Genomic DNA, 23025 nt, shown 5'->3' on the forward strand with positions numbered 1-23025 from the left:
ATAAACTTTCAAAATAGTCTGAAAAAAGGTGGGTGCATTTAGATACAAGTGGCATTCTGTAACCCTCCGCAAAGGTAATTATTTTGGTACTCCGTTCTGAACAGTGGTGGGTGTCACTATGTGTTTGATGTGCTCCCGGTAAGTCCCATGCCCAAAAGCAGTACATCCAAGAATGACACTGCCATGTCAGAACCACTGGTTGGCTTGCATTTTGACTTCATTCCCAGGATTTACAATGCAGTATGGCTGTCTACACCACTGCGGGTATGCACATGTTTTGCATGTTGGGATTAGCCAAAGCTTGTAGATTTTCTAGTTCTTGTACACTTTCAATTAGATGGTGCTTCATCTCCCATATCATCATTCCACTTTCCATTTTATATATATAAATGCTGCATGTTAATCTGCTGGAAAATTAGGTGTGATAAAATCACACTAATTTAGCTACATGAATACAGCCATGTAGTGTGGTGAAGTCCTGCATAGTTTGCCAAACTTTAGATTTAACTTAGTGTTTTCTGAGTGAAGCATCTTCTGACTGAGTCAGGAAAGAAGAAGAAATTATTTTTAGAAAGATTCATCTGAAACAATGTAATTTCATTTCTAGGGCTATTGACAGAGCAGATAACTTTGTACTGACATGTTGCTTTTTGTATTTTTCTTTTAAAAATAGCTAAATGCAAAATCTTGAAATGAAAAGGCAATAAATTCTATTTACTAAAACTACGATACATTTAACTTTGTGGAAACTTATGAACATAGCACATTTAAATCAGTGTTATTTGGGTATGCATCTGCACAGAGTAACAACTGCAGAAAGTCATACAGTGTGAATTCATGTAATCTCAACACACATCCTAGTGTGTTATGCATGCTCCTGTCTTTCAAATGTAAATCAGTCTAATAATCTCATTTAAAGAGTACCAAACCAGAATCACTATTTAGGGGTGCAATTGGTTATGGTAATTCTTTGTTGACATACAATGAAAAAGTGATTCAAGAGTAAAATATGAGACGCTTGTATGTGGCCACCTTTGTTTGCCCAGCCATAGAGATAACTGTTATTATAGTAAATGTAACAAACTCATTTGTGAATTGACTATGCTGATTAATTTGCTGTTGTAAATATATAAAGCCAATTATATCCCTTTTTATACATTTTAATGCATTTCTATCATTGCACAATGACTTTCTACAATTCATACCCCATGTAATTTCCAGGTGCTATACTTTTTCAGAGCACAACTGAGCTATATTATATTGGTGCCTTGGATAGGGTTTTCAGACCCCACACTAAGGCCAAGGGAAGGGCTGGAGCAGTACTGAGCCTGGAAGGCTCCGCCTCTCAGGCATCTTGGCTGGGGGTTAAATTAGATGACCCTTGCGGTCCCTTCTAATCCTATGGTTCTATGATTCTACTGGCCAGCATGCTCCCGGGGAAAGGACTGATATAAAAGAAGCTCCAGTAGCCCCAGGCAGGAGGGAGACAAGAGGGAAGCCATTTCCTGAAGAAGTACCATATTGCAGCAGCAGGAGAAGAAACCTCTACTAAGAGGATCTGGCTGTGAGTCTTCCCCCCCTTGAAGCTACCCAAGAAAGAGGTAGAACCAGAGGCAAGGGCTGACCTTAGCCTGTGGGAGTTCAAGGCAAGGACTTTAATTTAACTACTTGTACTCCATTCCCCACTTCCTATAACCGTCACTGTGACTTCCATGTGCCCCAGTGATCTCTGGTTGCTGCCACAGCCTTTTGGGACTATTGGAAGCTGGTTTAATTTAGAACTGGCCTCAAAATACTCTAACTTACCTCTGGGGACCAAACCAGTGGGCAGACACCTTTGCCCTCTCCTCCCTGAGTTGTGCTATGCACTCCTTGGCCTTGGTGGAGGCTCTGGGACTGTATATTTATACAGACACGCACAACACATTTTATATTCTCTTGCGCTGGGTGGAAGGATAATAGGGAAATAATACTGCAACAGCGAAAGCTTACTATGTATTGATTGAATGCTACCAATGTGCTCAGTGTTATACGAACATTAAAGATGACATAGTCAATCTCACAAGGAACTTGCTATCTAATTCAGACACTGTATCTACTGCTTTTTAGAGACATGAACAAAGGTCAAGTTCCTACTTGAACTGCTTTATATTCTGTCTGCAAGTATCTGAAAACAACCCAAAGACAAGAAGAATGTCAGATATGCATAAGAGCTTGTATGTCTGCACTAAGTGCTTTATTTAGCTATTTACAAAGCATTTTCCTCTTCCTTAATGCAATGTCAGTAATTTAGTCATCATTTGTGACATTTCAGTGCAGAGTGAATAGTAACAAAATCTAGGCAAAGCTGCATGAACATCCTTCAGCAGTCAGAAATAAAACCTCTAAAGAAAAGTGCTGGAACTTAATGTGAACTCAATTTGCAAGGCATGAAAGGCTCTATCTTGTAGCCCAAAATCCTTGAAATACTGCTTTTATCACAGGAGGAGACATTTTGGTTTCAGATCCCAATATTCACCCCATGTTAACTGTGCTTTCTATAAAATTGTAACAATAGCCTAAGGTCATTATAATTTTATTTTTAGCCATGTAGAAGTAATAAATTAACAGATTGGACAGAAGGAGGTTATTTCATGAGTGTTATAATTATTTTGCACTAGGAATTTGATAAATATGGAAATCATTTTAGATTATCCTAGGAACACTTAATATTTGGGTCTTTCATGCAAAGAGTATCTGTGACATTGGATGGCAACTTTTCTTGGTTCCAGAAATTGCAATTTTTCCCAGTAAAAGCACATCCAGTATTTAGAATAGGCACCAGTGCATAGGAAAGTCAGGAATGGATTACAACATACAGGGATAATCCATAACATTACTGTATTCCAAGTACTGATGCACGTATTCAGGTACTCTAATTTATCAAACACAGTAGGTTCCAAATACTGATTTGCCTTTAAATATTGGATTCATGTTCGGTTTCGGAGAGTACAAGGCAGGGTTTTTATGCATGTCCCTATCACCAAAGTCAGTGTGGTAACTACACTGTAGTTACAATGTGAATGAAAAATAACTTCAGTTGGTTACAAGGTCTAATATGCTTACTTTGGTTTGTAACAGTGTGCATGGTAATATTAACAAGAATGGAAATTTTCTTACCCAGTCTTTTCCATTCTTCTAGCAGCGTCTTTTACAATCATCCTACATATGAGCTATTTCCCTCCTGCCTGCAGCTTCTGGAGGCAATTCAAAGCTATAGTATAGCTTGCTCTAGCCATGCTCCCTTTGCCAGCCTACTGCTAATAGATTCATACCAGAGCAGTGTAAAAAAATAGTTAACAGCAAAATTATTAGTAACAGCAAGGTTATTATTGAAGCACCACATACAGCACCCTCCTGCTGAAGGAGACCTCTGCAAAAGACAGAAGACAGCGTCTGATAAAGGTGTTAGCCAATATCCGTGTCACTGCTCTGTAGTGCAACAACATGCTTTTTCAGCCCACGAGGTTGCCATAGATCTTGTGGCATGTGCCTTGACTCCTTCTGGATGCCTTGTATGCCTCAACAATACACAGTCCGATCCATCTGGCCAGGGATAGCTCACATAGTCTAAGTCCTTGACACCTTGGGTGAAAGGAAATGAACAGAGAGCCTGATCTCTTTGTGGATTCTGGACACTTGATATAAACCTTTGGTACTTATCTTCCCATTGAATCGCTGTGACTTTGGACAGACCAAAGGGAGGACAATCTGCTGTGAGTCATGAAAAGGAGAGTCTACTTTAGGCAGAAACATTTCTGCACCACCTTGACATCATTGAACATACAGTAAGGTTCCTGCATGGATAAGACTGTGGACATGATGGTGACCAGAAAACAGGTTTTGATGGAGAGGTAAAATGGTAATACAAATGTCAGAGGTTTAGAGGGATGGATGGTTGGGGCTTTCAACACCAATGGTAGGTCCCACTTAGGGAAAATTGGTCTGACTGCTCCAAGACCTGGATACCTAAGAGTTCTCACCCAGGGAGCCCAAGGATCCTGCAAACAGCACAATAATGAGACTTATACTTGGAGTACTGTGGTGTTTGGCTCTGAATCTCCCACAAACACACAGATTCATGACAAACACCAAGAAAAATTCCATGATTCCTTCAATTATTCATCTGGGCATGGAGATAGACATGTCAGCAGTGCAGATCTACCCATCATTTGACAAATTCCACAAGATTCAGGATTTGATATCCATCCTAGTCAAGAGCAGGAGCCCAACAACAGCTCAGTGCCTTCAGCTACTGGGCCTCCTGTTCTCGTGCAGAGGAATCACTCAATGGATGAGATCACAGATCAGATGCCTCAGGTCTGTCTGCTGAAAGTATGGGACCATGCTCTGGCATGCATGCAAAATCAGGTACTGGTCCCAAAGCAGGTCATCAACTTCCTGAGAATGTAGACAGTCCCAGGCAATATCTACAGGTGTTTGTCATGAATCTGGGCTCTTTCAGGAGATTCAGAGCCTGGATCATGGCACTATGTGCCATGGTCTGCATAGGAGTCTGATTTAGATGCCTTCCAGAAAGAGGAATAGGTGAATTCCTTGGGATCTGAGTATTGAATATCACCAGCATCTTCATAAATACCCTGGGGACGATGAGAGACTGAATGGCACTGTTCGGTACTGGTAGCAATCCATGCCATAAGCAAATCTCAGTAGGCTGTCTTGGCAGGGGCACACCTGAATGTGGAGGTATGGGTGACCCAGGTGATGTGTGTCTTGGTGCCAACCGGAAGAGAGCGCATGGGTGAACAAGGGTTACTGGGATCCCCTGGGTCTGATATCTTCATACTAGTTCATCAAAGTGTGTCATGTAAAGTCTTTACTGAAAGCCTGTGTTACCCTGATCATCATAAACATTGTACAATGTATGTACAGGTAAAAATTAAGAAGTTATGTATCTGTACTGGAAACCATGTTCTTAAAGCTTTGAAGTTAAAAGCAGGGCACCACGAACTGACCAGCCTTGGACAGCCTCTGGTCTTTTGTTTGATCAAGTGTGCATTGTGCAATTGTGTGTCTCACAATGTAAGCCTATGTGGGGCCCAGCTGAATGCTAATGAAAAGGTTGCAAGGTGAACCAATGAGGGAGACCAGAGGGAACAACAATCAACAGGAGGTGCTCTGATCATGAATAACAATCAAAGGACTGTTTTGATATATCTGAGCTTGCAAAGAGACACAGGGGTTCTTTCCACTGAGGAGTCAAGAGGACAGCGTGGAGTCTGATGAGTGGAAGATCACAGCCAAGCCTGGCTGTAAGACACTGGATGGCTTTTGGGGTGAGGTTTTGCTCTATATGCCATAACAATGTCTTGTTTAGGCTATAGAAAGCATATTATTATTTTAATTTATATGTAACCATTTGTTTCCACTATTTCTATTTGCTTCTTCTTGACTATCTATTTGTTAAATAAACTTCTTGTTCTTACTGTAAACATATATAAGTGCCATGTGTTGAGTGGTGTGATGATCTTGAGGCCCATCTGGTAAGCTGGTGTGAACTATTCCTTCAGGCGTAGCGGATCTGTGAATTCTGTGAGTGCCAGTGGATCAGGCCCTGGATGCTCCAAAGAGGAAGCCCAGTGGGCTCAGGGGTTGGAGTATGCCTATCATTAGTCTATAAAGAGTAAGGCATGTGGAGACCTGGAAGGCAGTCCTTGTGTTGCCAGAGGCTGATGGTGTTGGGGAACTGACCCACAGCAGGCACACTCCTATGGTGAGGCAACGGGAGATCTCGTTCTTGACCAGCTTGCCCCACTAGGGTTGCTGGTGATGAGAAAGTGGATGAAGAAGGGATGGAGCCCTTAGCTTGAGGGAGTATCCCTGATGCACTATCTCTTGCACCTGTTTTTCTGTGGTGGATGCAAACCATTCGTCTGAAAAGTGGGAAATCCTGCCTCTCGAGCTCAGGTCTGGTGGAGCACATTCATTCAGTGTCTTAACAACCCCTTCGATGTTGTGGAAGCACCACTAGATTATCCACTTGTTCTTTGATTCCAAGGTTTTCCCTTTCCTCATCTGTTATCTTACCTCTGAAATCTCTGTGAGGAAGGAGGATGAAAGGCATGTCTGTTGTATACTACCTGTTAGTTCAGTTCAGTCATTGAATTGTACCAGTTTTTTCCTTTTCTAAAATGTTAAATGAATGTAGAAAGAGACAGTCCTGCCTAAAGAACTTACAAGCTATTGGAGAAAGGAAGGATTACCTACCTTTTACAGATGGGGAACTGAGGCACAGAGAGAAGTGTCTGATTCAACTGGTAATTGAAACCAAATTGCCTGCATCTAGTCTAATAGCTTAACCACAAGATCATCAATTAGTTCAGTTTCTTATTGCTGTACAGTAACCACAAGAAACAAAGTTCTTAAATGGAAATAAGCTATGTAGAGCATAGATAGTTCAAAGGTAACCCTCTCTATGTAAATCCAGCCTAAGTTTGGATAGGCATGTCAGAAGTCAGTTATTTAGCTTTCAGCAGAAGACTCAGTTTGATTTAGTTGGGGATTGTTCCTGCTTTGAGCAGGGGATTGGACTAGATGACCTCCTGAGGTCCCTTCCAACTCTGATATTCTATGATTCTATGCTCTGACAGTGAGTTTGTAATCCCTTATTAGAGAACCAAATGGAGAGGGGAAGGACTGTTTAAGTTTGGCAGAGTTTTCAGCCACTATCTTATCCAGTTTTTCTCCAAAGAGGAGAGATCCTGTGAATTTAGAGTCGCACAGGACTCATCTGTAGTGAGTATCTATCCTCCACAGATGAAGTCATGTGTGTCTCCTGGCCACTGAGCTGGATGCTGTGGCCTTGGCAGAAAACTTCACAGCATCTATTGAAGCATCTGCCACAAATGCTGTTTCTAGGGAGATTTCTTATGTATAGCCTTAAAGACATGTTGGTCTCTGCATCTTTGCTCTTACAGCTTGTAGAATCTGAGAATATGCCCATTAATGTGTTTACCCTAGTCAGAAAATTTCCATGCCTCCTTGATTACCTTCTCAAAGGATGGGTGTAGGGGAATCACTCTCTCAGGCTAGGATTTGGAAGGGAGACATTTTCTCTGAGATTTATCATTGAGGTCTTGCTCGGGTTGGATCTGGATCATGGATACAAGCTTTTTTACATATGGTTTCAAACTTCTTGAAGAGAGTAAAACCTTTGTTACTCTCTGTCCTGCTCAAAACCAGTTGTTGGTTGCTCTTCTACCACAGAAGAGGAGGAGGGGGTCTGAGTCAAAGGACAAATACCTTTTAGAGGGTTTTGTTTGTTCATTTTTGCTTTTTACTTTTTTGACCCTTTTGTTCTTTAGTTTTTGTTTTGCATGCTTTGGCAGCTTAGCTATGCCCTGGGTGCATGTATTTGGGATTAGCTTTGCATTAGCCTTGAGCCTTCTAGAAATTTCTCCCTCAGAGTCCTCCCTTATAGGCTCCCACTCCCCAAGGTTGGGGGATGGGGACTAACTGCCAGCGTTTTCTGATTCAAGCTGGGAGAAAGGGAAGGGCTGATTGTGAGCACTGATTCTCTCCCCAGAGCACTTAGGTCCCATTTCAGGATGCGGGCTGGGACCTGGAATCCTGCTAGGGTCTTAGCCATGGGGTCCTGAATTGCCCCCGTGCCAGCCTCATCCTTAGAGCAGCTCTTGGTTCTGCCCTATGTCTCCTGGTTGGGCTTTTCTGTAGTGGAGTCATGGTTTCTCGGGGCGGGTCCCAGCCTGCCTGTCTGCTCCATGCCCAAGCAACATGAGCGTAGGCAGGATAACTGGCAGGACCTAATTTGCCCTCTGTCGAGCCTGTTAAAGCTACCTAAAAGGTGCTAACTTTTAAGCTTAGCCCGGTTCTTGCATGGCTGCTCTGCCATCCCTGAAAGGGGGCAGAGGCACTCAGCAGGGAGGCATTGCAGAAGGCATTCGGGGTGGCTTCAGCCACATGCTGCTAAATCCCTGGTCTAGGAGGAGGAGAGAACAAAGGCGGGGAAGCAAATGATAGGACGGGAGCAAAGAAAAACGTCTCTGACTGCTGCCATGGAAGCAGAAGATCTGGCAGCAGGCCAGAGGGGAGCATGCCTAGCATAGGCTATGCTATAGCTTTGATCTGCCTCTGGAAGCTGCAGACAGGAGGGGAATAGCCCATACCTAGCATCTCCCACAGTTCTGCTGGGCTGCAGAAGACATAGGTGTTAAAAAGTATTTGTCCATCGTAGCGTTTACTGACGAAATTAAGGTTTAAGTTTTAAGAGTTACAGTAGAATCCTGATTTACCAAACCCCAAATAGCCACCAGTCTAGACTACCTGAATGTTCTCAATAGAACAGGAGGCTGCAGACTTTATTTAGTGACGTTTCTAAGCTCTGCAGAGCTGAGCTAGGCACTTGCAGAGTTCAGGCCCTTCAGCACCCAAAGCCTCCCAATGGATGAAGACTATTGATCTCCAGAGTTTCCCCATATGCAAACTGAATTGGGGTTTGACAAGCAGTAGGGATAATCAAGCTTCAGCTGTGATTCCATAGCATGGCCATTTTAAATCAAAGGCCAGAACCTCAATTAGCATAACTAGATGTATCTTCATTTACTTCAGAATATTGCATGCTTGAGCTTTAACTAGTGCAGTCTTGGCTGATAATTTGTGCAACTAGCACATTATGATGGGTGGCCTACCTCAACCTACTTTGGGCCACAGGTCATGAACTTCCTGTTGTGTTTGTATTAGGAATAAAGAGATTAAAGGACTTGATTAATTCTCTCACGTCTGATAGTGAAAACTAAACAGGAAGTCTGCCCTCTGTGTCTATGGTGTTGCAAATGGGCCAGTGCAATTCAAACAGTTGGTTAGCTAGCTAGGGAATGCCTACCTGCAATGAGATGAACTGTAGTCACAACTGGTAGGGTTATATGGTGCCCTGACTGTAAATTAATGGAGCCCTCCTTGGCATAAGCCCTAGAGGGAGGGTGGCAGTAGTTCCATAGCCAACTCAGCCCCAGGCGTGAATGCTCCTGGACATCATTTAATCTGTTCTTAAAATCAATGGAAACTTATGAACATAAGTGTGATGGTGCCCCACCATAAGGCTTTATGGAAATATTCTTATGAATATATATATAATTGGAATATGTTTTATGCTACATATGCCATGTAACATATCTCTGTGAAGGTTATGAGCTACTGAATCTATTCATCTTATTTGTATGCATGTATCATTTTTGTATTCGAAGTTATGAATATTGGCTGTGGACTTGCTTGATTTCTAAGTAGCCTAGTAAGCATTTGGTCAGCTTCTTGAGAAAGAAATGTGCAAGTTAAATGCCCAATCAAGAAGCACTTAATGAACAATGGATCTTGAAGACGGCAATACACATCTGAACTTTCCCAGGAATGTGGATTGGGTGGTAAAAAACTCAGTCATACATGGACATGTGACTTGCCCATGTGACTCCAAAACTCCATGTTGCAGCTGGATTCTACACAGGGGGAGGGAGGGGTGTCCACCCACAGGAGAAAGTCTATTTAAACCCCTGGGCGACCCCTCCATTTTGTCTTCAGCTGGCTCAAGAGACAGCCTCTCCACCCCCACGGATACCTGAAAGAAACTGGAATAAAGGACAGTAACTACAGGGGGTGTGAGTGATTGCTGGACCTAGACTAGAAGGAGACTAGTCTGTAAAAGAAATCTTACTGGGTGAGGTTTTTTAATCTGTATTCAGTTTCTTCGAAATAGACTTGCGTGTTCTATTTTATTTTGCTAGGTAATTCACTTTGTTCTGTCTGTTACTACTTGGAACCACTTAAATCCTGTATATTTACTCATATTTGTGTATTTAATAAAACCACGTTTTACTTTAACCCAGAGTATGGATTAATACCTGGGGGGGCGGGGAACAACTGTGCATATCTCTCTGTCAGTGTTATAGAGGGCAAACAATTTATGAATTTACCCTGTATAAGCTTTATACAGGGTAAAACAGATTTATTTGGGGTTTGGACCCCATTGGGAGTTTGGCATCTGAGTGTTAAGGACAGGAACACTTCTTAAGATGCTTTCAGTTAAGTCTGCAGCTTTGGGGCATGTGGTTCAGACCCTGGTTCTGTGTTGGAGCAGACTGGCGTGTCTGGCTCAGCAAGACAGGGTGCTGGAGTCCCAAGCTGGCAGGGAAAGCAGGGGCAGAAGTAGTCTTGGCACATCAGTTGGCAGCCCTAAGGGGGTTTCTGTGATCCAACCCGTCCCTGCCTGCCCTGGCTCTGCACTGCTCCCAGAAGCAGCTGGCATGTCTGGACCTTAGGCAGTGGCACGGCCAGGTGGCTGTGTGCATTGCCTACATCCGCAGGCACTGCCCCCGTAGCTCCCATTGGCCACAGTTCCTGCCCAATGGGATCTGCGGAGCTGGCGCTGGAGGCAGGGGCAGCAAGCGGAGCTTCCCTGATCACCCCTGCACCTAGGGGCTGGACATGCCGGCCACTTCCAGGGAGCTGTACAGAGCCAGGGCAGACAGGCAGCCTGCCTTAGTCCTGGTGCGCCGCCGACCGGACTTTTAATGATCCAGTCAGCGGTGCTAACCAGGGTCCCTTTTGACCAGGCGTTTTGGTCAAAAACCAAATGCCTGGCAATCCTAAATGTAGCTGAACTGCTTGGTAATAGCAGCCGCAATGTAATTATGTAGTGGGGAATGTAACAACGAAACAAACCACAGGAGCAATTTCAGAAAGGGGGATTATACAAAAATGAGACCGCTATTTAATTGGAAATTAAAAGAAACAGTCACAAGAGTGAAAGGTGTGCAAGCTGCATGGAAACTATCTAAAAAAAAACATAGTAGAGGCTCAAACTAAATGTATTCCTCAACTGAAAAAGAAAACAGTAAGAGGACCACAAAAAAAAAAAAAAAGCCACCATAGGTAAATAGCAGAATAAATGAGTCGGTGAGAGACAAAAAGGCATCCTGTGGAAGTCAAATTCTACTGCAGAAAATATAAAGGAGCATAAACCCTGCAAGTCAAGTGTAAAAGTATCATTAGGCAGGCCAAAAAAGACATTTTGGAGAAAGGTGTAATAAACCTCATAATGGAAAATTATAGCTTAACCTTCCTCCAGAGGAAGGCTGTTCCCAATCTTCGCTTAGTATTTGGCTTATGCCTTGAAGCATGATATTTTATATGTAAAAAGGTCAATCCAAGCTAATCTAACTGTGAACATTCTCCTTGATTAACAGAAATGGAAATCTTTTTTATTCTTTAAGCTTTACAGAATTTTTACGTGCTCTTTAAAAAGAAATGGCATGATATGGTCACCAGTGATGAAAATGGGATATTCTCTATTTATCTAGCACAGTTTCAAGGTAAGAAAGAGATTAAATAACAGTGAAAAATAATTATTGTGTTCCTTGATTTAACTGAGTATTTATTCGTATTCAAATCAGTTAGTTGAGGCCATTTAATAAAGTGGATAACTAAGAATTAATCTTTACCAGCTTCTGTTCCTCTTCTCAATCTCTTTCGTTGTCATAGTGGAGTGAAGCTGACCTCGTAGTTATTATTTTTTATTTATTTCACAAGTAGCATCTAGATCCTCCAATGTAGGTCAGGGCCCCATGGTGCTAGGCACTAAACAAACACACAGTAAAAGACAGTCCTTGCCTGAAAAAGCTCACAATCTAAATAGACAAGAGAGACAAATAATGGGGCAAAAAAGATTTCTATAACCACATTGAGAGTATCTATTTTAATTCTGTCTGTAAAACCTTCAAGTTAGGAAATATTTCATCCCGCCACTAAAATAGAATATAGTATCATACTTGGTTTGTGTTTTAGCCCTATAACTTGCCAAAAGAAGCAATCTGACATGCTAATATTCAGGGAGGATTCTTCCTTGACTAACATTTAGTCAAGCAAGTAAGGCACTGTGCAGCCAGACTACAAAGCCATTTTACAAGAGCTCCCCACCCTCGAATAGCTCCACAACTCCCAAATAAAGAGCTGTCTTACCAGGAAATTTCCTTCTTTCCCTTGCACAATAGGCTAGGCTATCTCCTGAACAAACCAGGCTACTCTGTAATCACCTTGTATGATCCTACGAGGCTTGCTTACTCCAGAAGGCGAGATACATTTTAGGCTCGATAATGTCCCATGTAACTTGTCATATGACAGAGCGTTTTGTACCAGGTAATAACTCAAAGGGGTACCAACATTGCCAAACCAACTGTAGCATTCTCATTTAGAAAAATATCATCTTCCACGTTTACACAGAGCCTGTGGTAAATCAGCTAATTGGCGCTCCAGTAGTGACAAGTTTGTAATAAGCTCCTTCCCTGGCCATCAGTTCATCATGAGTGCCCTTTTCAATAATAATTCCTTGAGACATGACAGCTATGATATCAGAGTGTTGAATTGTAGACAACCGATGTGCTATGACAATGCAGGTCCGTCCTTCTCTGGCTTTATCCAATGCAGCTTGCACAGTCTACAGACAATAGACAAAGTATCAGAATGAAAATGTGCCAGCTGAAATGGAGGTCAAGATCTGGAAAATCCCTGATTATTCTATTCCAATTCTATTCAATGGCTCAGCAGTTCCAAAATTTACTGTTGGACATTTGAACCAAAGCTGAATCAAAGGTGAAGTTATTGATGTGCTTGGCTGACCCATGAATTAAACTGCTAGTATGTAGGAGGGCTTAGCAAATATGCATAACTCTAGAAATTATACGAGTCCTTCCGTTACATCCTGAATGTCATTTTCGTGCTGATGTGGTTTAAAACTGCCAGTGCTACTTTCATCCCAAGGTGCAAGAAAGCCATGCAAATCCTTGCCTGAGTTCTCAGTCCCAGTGCTGTAGTCTTTAATTGAAGTTAAGGAAATTACTGCATGCTCAGGCCCTTTATGCATACAGTAACTCCTCACTTAACGTCATAGTTATGTTCTTGAAAAATGCAACTTTAAGAGAAACGATGTTAAGTGAATCCAATTTCCCCATAAGAATTAATGTAAATAGGTGTGGTTAGGTTCCAGAGAAATTTTTTTTGCAAGACAAAAGACATTATATACATATACAGTATACGTTTTAAACAATTTTAAACAAACAATGTAATACAGGTATAAGTTTTAAACAATTTTAAACAAAATGTAATACTGTACTCAGCAATGAAGATTGTGAAGTTTGGTTGAGGTGGTGGAGTCAGAGGGTGAAAGAGGGTGGATCATCCGGCTGCTCCGCTTGATGGTCTTTCCAAAGTGCTGGGGGGTGCTCAACCCCCGGCTCTGCCCCAAGCCAGCCCCCCTTCCACCCCCACCTTGCCTCTTCCTGCCCCTGCTCCATCCTCTCTCCCCAGGTGTCCACGTCCTCCCTCCCTCCCCCCAGCCTCCTCAATGCCGTGAAACAGCTGATTGCTGCAGGCGGGAGGCCAAAGCCTCCCCCTTCATCCCCACACCTCCCGCCTGCAGCAATCAGCCGTTTTGTGGCATTCAGGAGGCTGGTGGGGAGAAGGAGGGTGCGGTGCGCAGCCTCCCCCTTCCTTCTCCGTGTCTCCCGCCCACAGCAATCAGCTGTTTGGGGCATTCGGGGGGGTGGGGGGATGCTGCATGCCGCATCCTCACGCCTTCCCCGTCCCTGAGCCTCCTGAATGGCGCCAAACAGCTGATTGCTGCAGGTGGGAGGCGCAGGGAAGGAGGGGGGAGTTGCTGATCTGAGAGGCCGCTGGCGTGCGGGAGGCATTGGGGGAGGTGGAGGGGCACCGATAGGGGCCTTAGTGACGTAACAACAAAACAGCATTAACTGAGATGACGTTAAGTGAGGAGTTACTGTACCTTTGTTTTAATATATACTGTGCATGTGAAACTTGGTTATTGAATGCTTTGAAAATGGAACTAGTATGAACTAAGGTAACCTCTGTAAGGTCTAAGTCTAAGAGTAGCTATGGCTGGTTGGTTTTGTATTTTTACATATTAGAACGTCATAAATAGTGTTTTAGGACTGAATGTACTCAAAGAAAAAATACTGTCTTTGATAAGAGGGTATCTCTTTATCTAGTACTTTTCTAAGGTTTCTGTATCAGACAGAAACAAATTAAAATTAAATATTATTATTATTATTATGGACATTTCTTTTATGACAACACACCTAGATAATTATACTGAACCTCCCTCATTCTCTTTTATTGCACATTTACCTTTTCACTTTCCGTGTCTAAGGCAGATGTTGCTTCATCCAGTAATAAAATTTTAGGATCTCGTATGATGGCCCGAGCTATAGCAATGCGTTGCTTTTGCCCACGAGAAAGCTGGGATCCCTGAGCCCCAACATTAGTTTCATATTTCTGAAAAATATACAATACAGGAAATTTTATTCCTAAATGAGCATGTCGGCAATTACAATAATGGATAAACTGGGACAATATTGTGGTGCCCTGTGGGGAGTGGGCCATGAGTCTCCTTTCTGTTTGGTTATGCTGTTTGCTTCCTCTCCTTTCTGTTTGGTTACACTGGAACCTTTCCTTTCTGTCTCCTATCAGAGTTTGAAATTTTGAAAATATTGCTTTCTGATGGTTATTTAATTTTTAAAGTATTTGCCCAACATTAGGGGGAAAAAAATCAAACCCCAACTCCCCAAAAATAAATCACGACAAAAACAACATTATGCCATTCCTCTCCCCCCAGATCTGTGAAAATAAAATGATCAGTGTTGGCACATGAAAAGGTCCAGTTTGCTTTGGTGAGAAATCTCATTGCAAGGAATACCTTGCCTTTCTCAGCTGTCTTTTGTAGTCCCGCTATTTAGGCCCCATCATAGCATTTGTTTGGTTTTGGTTTTTAGTTTTTTACTGTCCTTGCAAATATACTTACATTTGGAAGGGACATGACAAAGTCATGCAGCTGGGCCTTCTTCGCTGCTTCTATAACTTCTTTCATAGTGATCTCTTTGCTGTTATCACCATATTTGATATTATCAGCAATACTACAGCCAAATAACACAGGCTCCTGAGACACTATTCCAATTTTAGATCTAAGAAATTGTATATTTACTTTCTTGGTATCATGGCCATCTATTAACTACCAGTAAAAAAAGACAAAATACGATATATCATGTCAGACTTGCAACATACAAAGAATGAATAGCTTTTGCTGAAACAAAATAGTCCCAACAACAAGGCTTTAAATATATACAGCTTTGTAAAATAAAGTCTTCACAACATCACACTACTGTAAGTAACTGGAATAAGAATAAAGTACTCCTTTTCTTTTTGCGAATACAGACTAACACGGCTGTTACTCTGAAACCTGGAATAAGAATACTGTTTAGATTTATTTTTAGCAAATCAATATATATTGGGTGTGTCTCTGATCCAGCAAAGGACTTAAACCTATGCTTAACATTAGGCATGTGAATAAACCTGCTGAAGTCAACTGGACTGTTTACACACTGAAAGTTAAGCATGTGCTTGAGTGATTCGCGCAACCAAGAACTCTTTGATTACTCCAATTATTTTTTTTTCAAATGGAGAAGAAAAACAAGCTCAATTGTGCAGTACCTACAAGGGGAGAAGATTTCTGATAGCAGCATGCTCTTTAATCTAGCAGACAAAGGCATCAATAGACCCAATGGCTAGAAGCTAAAGCTAGATGAATTCAGACTAGACATAGATGCATATTTTTAGCAGTGAGGGGAATTAACCATGGGAACAATTTACTTAGGGATGTGGTGGATTCTTAGGCACTCACACTTTTTAAATCAGAATTCATTTTAAGAGAGGTTCTCTAACTCAGACGGAAGTTATGGGCTTGATGCAGGAATTACTGCGTGAAATTCTATGACCTGTGTTACACAGGAGATCAGACTAAATGATCACAAGGGTCCCTTCTGGCCTTGAAATCTAAGGAATTATACAAGTCCAAGGAGGTAACAGTATAGTCCACATTCTCTGAGTGGCAAGCAACAGGCACAAAATATTTGTATGCCCATTGTGACCACAGAACTACAGTAGGCCAAATGCTAAAGTCTTTACTCAAGGCCATGTGCATTGACTTGTAAGCAGATTTCACAACTGATAGTATGATACATGGACCTTAATTGCTCAGTTCTTACTCAGGCAAAGCTCCTGCTGATTTCAATGAGGATTTTGCCTGCAAGAAGACTGAGCAAAAACCGAGGTCCAGCTCATTCCAGGAGGATCTTCTTGAAGAGCTAAGTCTGACTTTCCCTCCCTAGCTCTCTCAGATGTCTCTACACTTGGGCTATGTGCAGGGCCGGCTCTAGGATTTTTGCCGCCTCAAGCAAAACAATTTTTGGCCGCCCCCACTTTTTTTTCGTGCCCCTCCCCGCCCCCAGCTCTGCCCCAACTCCACCCCTTCCCAACCCTTCCCCAAATCCCTGACCCCGCCTCCTCCCCCAGGTGTGCCGCATTTCCCTCCCCGCATTGCTTCCTGTGGCTCCCCCCTGCCCTAGCTCCCCTCCCCTCCGCCTGGTTCCCTGAACACGCTGCCGCTCCGCTTCTCCCCCCTTCCTCTCAGGCGAGGGAGAGGCAGCACGTTCAGGGGAGCAGGCAGAGCAGAAGTGAGCGAGGGTGGGGTGGGGGAGCGCAGGAAGTAACGGGGGGGTAGAGGAACCGCTCCCCACCTCAGTTCACCTCCGCTCCACCACCGCCGCCTCCCCCGAGCGTGCCACCATACTCGGCTTTTCCTCCCTCCCTCCCTCCCAGGCTTGCCATGCAAAACAGCTGTTTCGCGTGCGGCAAGCCTGGGAGGGAGTGGGGAGAAGCAGGGCAGTGGCAGCGTGCTCAGGGGAGCAGGCGGAGGCGGAGCAGAGGCGAGCTGGAGTGGTGGGGGCACATTTCTAGGAGTGGAATGGCCGGAGCCGGAATGCCACCCCTAGAAATATGCCGCCCTGAGCACCTGCTTGTTTTGCTGATGCCTAGAACTGGCCCTGGCTATGTGGATTCTGGGGGGCAGCAGGGTGTCAAAAAGGGAAAGTGCTGCTCTCCATGACACCAATCCCATCTGTGTGCCTGGATTTCTGCATAGAGGTGTACTACCTCCTTCTCGGGGCTCTCTGTGATTGTTACTGAGCATCAGCAGAGAGAACCAGCCGAGGTTCACCAACTTAGGTTAGATCATTGGAGAACTTTAGACTGTAAATTTGAGGAAAGATCAAGAGAGCTATACCCTGTTGTGGATGGTGTGAAAATCCACTGAAGTGATCCTCAGCTGTGCAAATGTTACTCTTTGGTAAAATCTCCTATGTAACATTGGAGAAGAACTTTGGAGTCTGAAGATTTCGGCAGCTGGCAAGCAGTAAAACTATCCACCCGGACTATCAATACCCGGAGTATCAATACCCGGAGTATCAATATCCAAGTAGTGAAAGCTGCTTACCACACATCCTTTGTCAGGGTCATAAAAGCGCTCCAGAAGCTGGACGCTAGTACTTTTGCCACATCCACTACTTCCAACAAATGCAAGTGTCTGCGCAGGTTTAACAGACACTGAGAGGCCGTTCAAAACTTGGACGTCAGGCCGAGAAGGATAAGTGAACCTGCAGTTGATAAATTCAATGCTTCCCTTGAAATTGTCCTGGTGAAAAAGTGAGAAAGAAAGTGCTGAGAACTGAATTCTAAAGAGTGACAAAACTCCTCACATTAAATATGATTCTTGTTTCCAATATTAGTTTTTGTGAGTGACTTAAGTGCTTGTGAAATAACCCTGGAGACTGAGGAACCCGAAGACTGACTGGCTTGACTGTCCTGTGACAGGAGTCTTCTATTTAGCCAGAGCTATGCTGCTGTATTCATTTTATCAATGCAAGCTTCCCCACACTGCACTGCAAATAGCATAAACATAGAAGGGGACCAACTTTTGAGCTGAGAAGGTAGTTAATTCTCCAACTCCATTCAGAGGTTATGATTGCCCCCAGAGGTCCTATTTAACACCAAATTTGATGGTGTTTCTGTGATGTGCTCATACAAGAACCAGAAGATTATAAACATGGTTAGTGACTGAACCCATTTGGATTTAAATCACTGTTGTAGAGGTGGAAGAAAATCTCATTGTCCAGTGAATCCATCCAGCTCTCAACTCTCAGATCAGTTATTAAAATGTATTCACCATTTATTGATACTCCGGGTGAAATTTCTGGTAGACTGGGAATAATTTGACTGCATTTGCATGCTTACATTATAGCACATAGCTCAGTACTTCCCAAAAGGCAAGGATATCTAGCAAGTATTCTGATGTCACCTTACTTTGCTCACAAACAGAGGTGTGTATGGAATAGTCCATAATTACTGGGGTTTCAATACCTATATCACTGGGCTGAATAATGACATTTCCTGCATTGCTCATCTCTACTCTTACCCATTTTTCCCCTCCATCACTATAAATATTGATTTGGGGAACCCGATCCACCAATTGAAAAAAACGTGCAGCAGCTATTTTTGCTTTAGCATAGTTTGGAGTATAAGAAGAAGCTCTTCCCAAAGCAGTTCCACTGGTCACAATGGCAGAGATCACCCTGCAGTCAAGGAGGAAAGCGTTTAGCTTGTGGGTTACGTACATTTGTGAATTTTATTGTAAACAACATACTTCTGTAGCAGAGTATGTGGCTGTCTGCAAGTATCTTCTTACCTAAACACATAGCTATAATGAAGTCCTTCATTCTCCACCAAAAACCCCCCATATCGATAAGAGACCGAATTGGCTATGAACACTATACATTGGGCAAAGCCAAAACAGATTCCATAAACATTTGCTTTACTGATTGCAGCTCTGTATGGGATTTCCAGATGTTCTTCATATGCTTCAATAAACTTTCTCTCCTTCCCTATTCCAGCTACAGTCCTAATGTTAGAGAGGGCTTCACTGGAGATCTAAGAAAAAAAATAGGTTATAGGTAAAACACTTAGGAATCACTCTGAAAAAGTGAGACGACCTTCTCTTTATTCCACATTTCAGTGAGAGGGCAATAGGACTGTTTGGCAAATTATAGAAACTAATGATATACAAATTGGTTCAGATGCAATAAGAATGAATGCAAACCTCAAAGAGGACTTTTTCTGAAGTCAACCCTCCTCGGACTAGGCTACTGCAAAACATTCATACTGAAGATGGCCTTGCTTGGGCTCTCACACATGGGTGAATTTCACTTTGCATATGTCACTGGCACCACTATTCCTTAATAATAGAATGTGTCCAACTCCAAACAAAGAAGTATGGTTGTTCTGGCAGACCCCCTCATCAGCTGAAACATGGTCTTCTTCAACTTCCCATGCTGATATTGTGTTGTGCTGGGAGATCTGTGTCCCGCTGAACGTAGGACTAGGGATTTGTAACATATATCTAAGTGTGACCATGGGCTTGTCAATGGCATTTTAGACAGCAATCTCTAGCTAAACTAAGCAACACCGAATATGCCATAATGCTAAATATTTTAAAATATATGGCCTGTGGGAATGGTGGTGTTAATCATAGATAAAAAGTGGTTATTTTCTTGTTTGCACATTTTTAAGAATGTTTTTATTTCAATTGTTTTGTTTCTGTGTTTTTCTTACACCAGTGGTCTTGGAGGAAAGGGTGATAGTCTCCAGTTCTCTTTCTTCGGAGTCAAAATCTTTTATAAATTAAAGGCAGCTGAATTTACTACTTAATCTTTTCCATTGATACCTTGCCAGTTCATGTTCAAGAAAAGTGGCTAGATGGAACATACAGATGAGGGTAAAATCCTGGCTGCACTGAAGCCAATGGGAAAACTCTGATCAACTTCGGTGGAACCAGGATTTCAGCCAGAGGGTAGATATGGAGTAATCCCTTGTCTGTCTGCGTGTACAATCTATTGTGTAATTGTATAATGCAGTGTAGGAAGCTGGTATCCATTCCACATTGTCTTTTTCTCTGCTTTGGAAACTTTTTTGAGATGCCTGTTAATTGTAAGGATTAGGATTTAGTTTGGTGGCTTGTAAAGTTTGTCTCAACCCACAGTGGAGCTATATTTTCATCAGTAAAATCAGCATACAGAATTTATGCTATACCAGCTTATTGCTTCATCCCATTTGTCCTGTGTGTTTTAATTCACAGGTTTGTCATGTTTAAATGTACTTGCTGTTTGCCTTGCCATTTGTAATGGCTCAGTCTGTTTTGCCTTCTCTTATCTATAGATATTCCTACTAAATTTTGTTTCATTGCCTATGAAACCTTTCTGCATGCAGCATAGAGGAGATGACCTGAATATGAATCCTTAAAAATGATTTAGGTCAATTTTCCATTACATTTTTTCCAGGCCAGTGTGTAGAATTAGTCCTGGAGCATTAGCATGTACCTTGAAGGAGCGAATAAATAGGCCTTGAGAACTTGAATGTTCAGTCTATGTTTTTCTATATTTTAAAATGGCAGAGAAGCAATTGTAGAAAAGACTTAAACAAACCCTCTTGTATTTGGACGGTTGGCTGCTGAATAAATTAGAAAATATCACCAGACATAATCAGTCATTGAAGCATTGAATGCCCTTTTCTTCTTAGCCTCCGGGTCATTCCATTGAGTAATGGCTGATGCACAGGCCATTTGTCAAGTTCCTATCTCTACATCAATTTCAAGAAGGTATTTTGATTGATCATTTGCTGTAAATAATTTAGCCATTGTGAATGAGAGAACAGTCAGCATTAACTCTTCCTAGACTTTGGGTGTCTTTGTTTGAACTAGTGTTATCAACGCCATGAGATGTTAATTATTTTAATTCATGTTGTATACAGGCATGTGGTTTTTTTTTTTAGTTTTCCTAGAATTCTGTTAACATATAAGGATAATCTAAATTTGTGGAGCTCATTAATGTCTACAGTTTAACTTATTTAGACCACATATCCCTGTTTGTCTGACAAACTGTTTGGCCTCAGTCCCAGAGAAGGAGGAATTGTGCTGTGTAACTGCCAGCAAGCCTACATCTGTGAAAAAAATCATTCCATAATCTCTTTTTTCCTCTGCATAAGGGGTAAAAAGGAAGTCTGCACAATTACTAAATGGGGAATGTTTCTAATACCATGACCTCCAACTGTCCCCATTTTCTTGAAGCAGATCCACTGTTGTACCAGGTATGTTTTTAAATGGATCCAGTTCTGGCTATTGGCAACATGTGGCTGGCAGCATCAGTGACAGATTTTAAGACAAGGAACCCTATGAGCAGCTGCCCTGTTCACCTCTGTTTCTGTCTAGGAATGGGGAGAAAGCACAGCTGCCGTTCCCTGTCTCTTCCCCACCACAACTGCTGCTACATGCACTAGAGGTCTTCCAGCAAATGCAGCTAGTGGCTTTGGCTGAGACACTCTGAGTAACTTCTGATCTGATTGAGTGCCTACAACCTCTCCACAGAGAACTCTATTAAGAACCGCATGTGGAGCAGCCCCTAGATGTTCATTGCCAAAAGACCATGGAGGTTTGCTAACTGAGAAATAGGAAGAGAATGGGAGTGGGAGCACCTGAGAGAAGGCAGACAGTGAGGGAACACTGCACACACAACTTATTCCTCCCTGTGAAGGCTCTCACTCCTGTGATGGCTTGCTTAACAAACTTGACTTGTATCTATTTCCGTCACACATTTTGGAGAACACATACTGAAGTTGCAATGTATTCTTTGTTTGGTATCAAAATGAGACAGCAGAGGAAGACAGCTGCACGGTACAAAAAGTCAAACCAAAAAAGTTTACATTACTTCTATAAAGGAAAGACTTTACTATGCGATGTTCTAGTTTAGAAAATCCAACTGATGTGGAAACAGTGGGCTCCTAAAATCTAGCCTATCCAGTTGCAGAATACAGCTCACTATAAAGCTGTCTTTAAAATCAGCAGGTACTGTTTTCTGGATTAGTGCTGAATTCTAGAATGCAATGATTTCTTAATGCACATGACCATGGTGTCCTGCTGATAGGCTACAAAGAGCATCAGAAGGTGCCTTCAGATATGCATTTTAAAAGCAATAAGCAATAAAAGAGACTGGAATTAGACACTCACATCTTACTGTCTGAGGTCATAGCCTTTTTGAGGAGGAAGTTGCATTCCAAGTAGGAAGTACTTTTAGAGCTGGGAAAGTCTCCATGAAATTTCAGTGGCCTGAAATACTGCCCCTTGTATGTCTCTGCCACTTCTATAGCATCTGAATCACTGATAATTCCAACTGCCTGAGCTATGACTGACACACACACACACCCCCGCCCCAAATGCCTGCTAATCAAAAATTAGTTTTCAAAAAACATTACCTGCCCAGAAATTTCCATAGCTTGCTTGTCCTGTGAGGCAAATCCTGTCAACATTTTAGCCTGCACAGCTCCAGATAAGGCTAAAAAGGGCAGGAAGCACATTATAACTAGACTTAGTTTCCAGCTGAAGTAGAAAGCAATGATAATGGCCACTCCAATGTTGGTTACGGAACTGACAATCATGCCTATCTGAGATCCAGTAGCCTTAAAATAAAACAAAAGTAGATTACTGAATTGTATCCCCACAGTAACATCAATCATCATATATGCTTCAAAAGACAATCAAATACCTTCCCATCAAACTTAGAGCATTCTAGATATTAAAATAACATGGCATGGATTAGTCTGTTTAGATTGACTCCAAAGGTATTAGCCCAGCCTAGCGGTCCTGTTTCCCATTGAAGTCAAATGAGAATTTTTATCAAAACAAAGACTGGAGGCTCAATCTCTAAATGTTTTCCTGACCCACAGACCTTCCCCAGGACTAGTAAAGAAAAACAGTCCCTAAGGATGGTAATAGATGTAAAGATGTAATTAGGGGTGAATTTTTACCATTTAGATGACTCCCTTTGACTTCCATGGAAGCTGCTCATGTGTCTCAGTACACGAAATCTGGCCCAAATATTTATGTGTTTTATGTATTTATTTATCTTTGTATAATAAAGAGGTGCCCATAATACAGTTTGTCAACCTAAACGGAAACAGGTTGACAAGGGGAAGGAACAGACCACACAGATTTAGCTGGCTGTAGTTAAC

General features: G+C 42.3%; 1 protein-coding gene across 1 annotated transcript in view; it reads right to left on the reverse strand.

The window, feature by feature from the left end:
* Positions 1-12301: 12301 nt before the first annotated feature.
* ABCB11 (ATP binding cassette subfamily B member 11) overlaps positions 12302-23025 on the reverse strand; it is a 69924-nt gene continuing 59200 nt past the window's right edge. Inside the window, exons 22-28 of the mRNA XM_077829603.1 lie at positions 22270-22473; positions 18656-18897; positions 18386-18542; positions 17408-17605; positions 14882-15088; positions 14209-14355; positions 12302-12502 (exon numbers count right to left, since the gene is read on the reverse strand). Of these exons, the coding sequence (XP_077685729.1) occupies positions 12302-12502; positions 14209-14355; positions 14882-15088; positions 17408-17605; positions 18386-18542; positions 18656-18897; positions 22270-22473 (1356 nt within the window). The remainder of the gene's footprint in view (positions 12503-14208; positions 14356-14881; positions 15089-17407; positions 17606-18385; positions 18543-18655; positions 18898-22269; positions 22474-23025) is intronic.

Source organism: Eretmochelys imbricata, chromosome 11 (assembly GCF_965152235.1).
Source record: "Eretmochelys imbricata isolate rEreImb1 chromosome 11, rEreImb1.hap1, whole genome shotgun sequence".
NCBI classification, from domain to species: domain Eukaryota; kingdom Metazoa; phylum Chordata; order Testudines; family Cheloniidae; genus Eretmochelys; species Eretmochelys imbricata.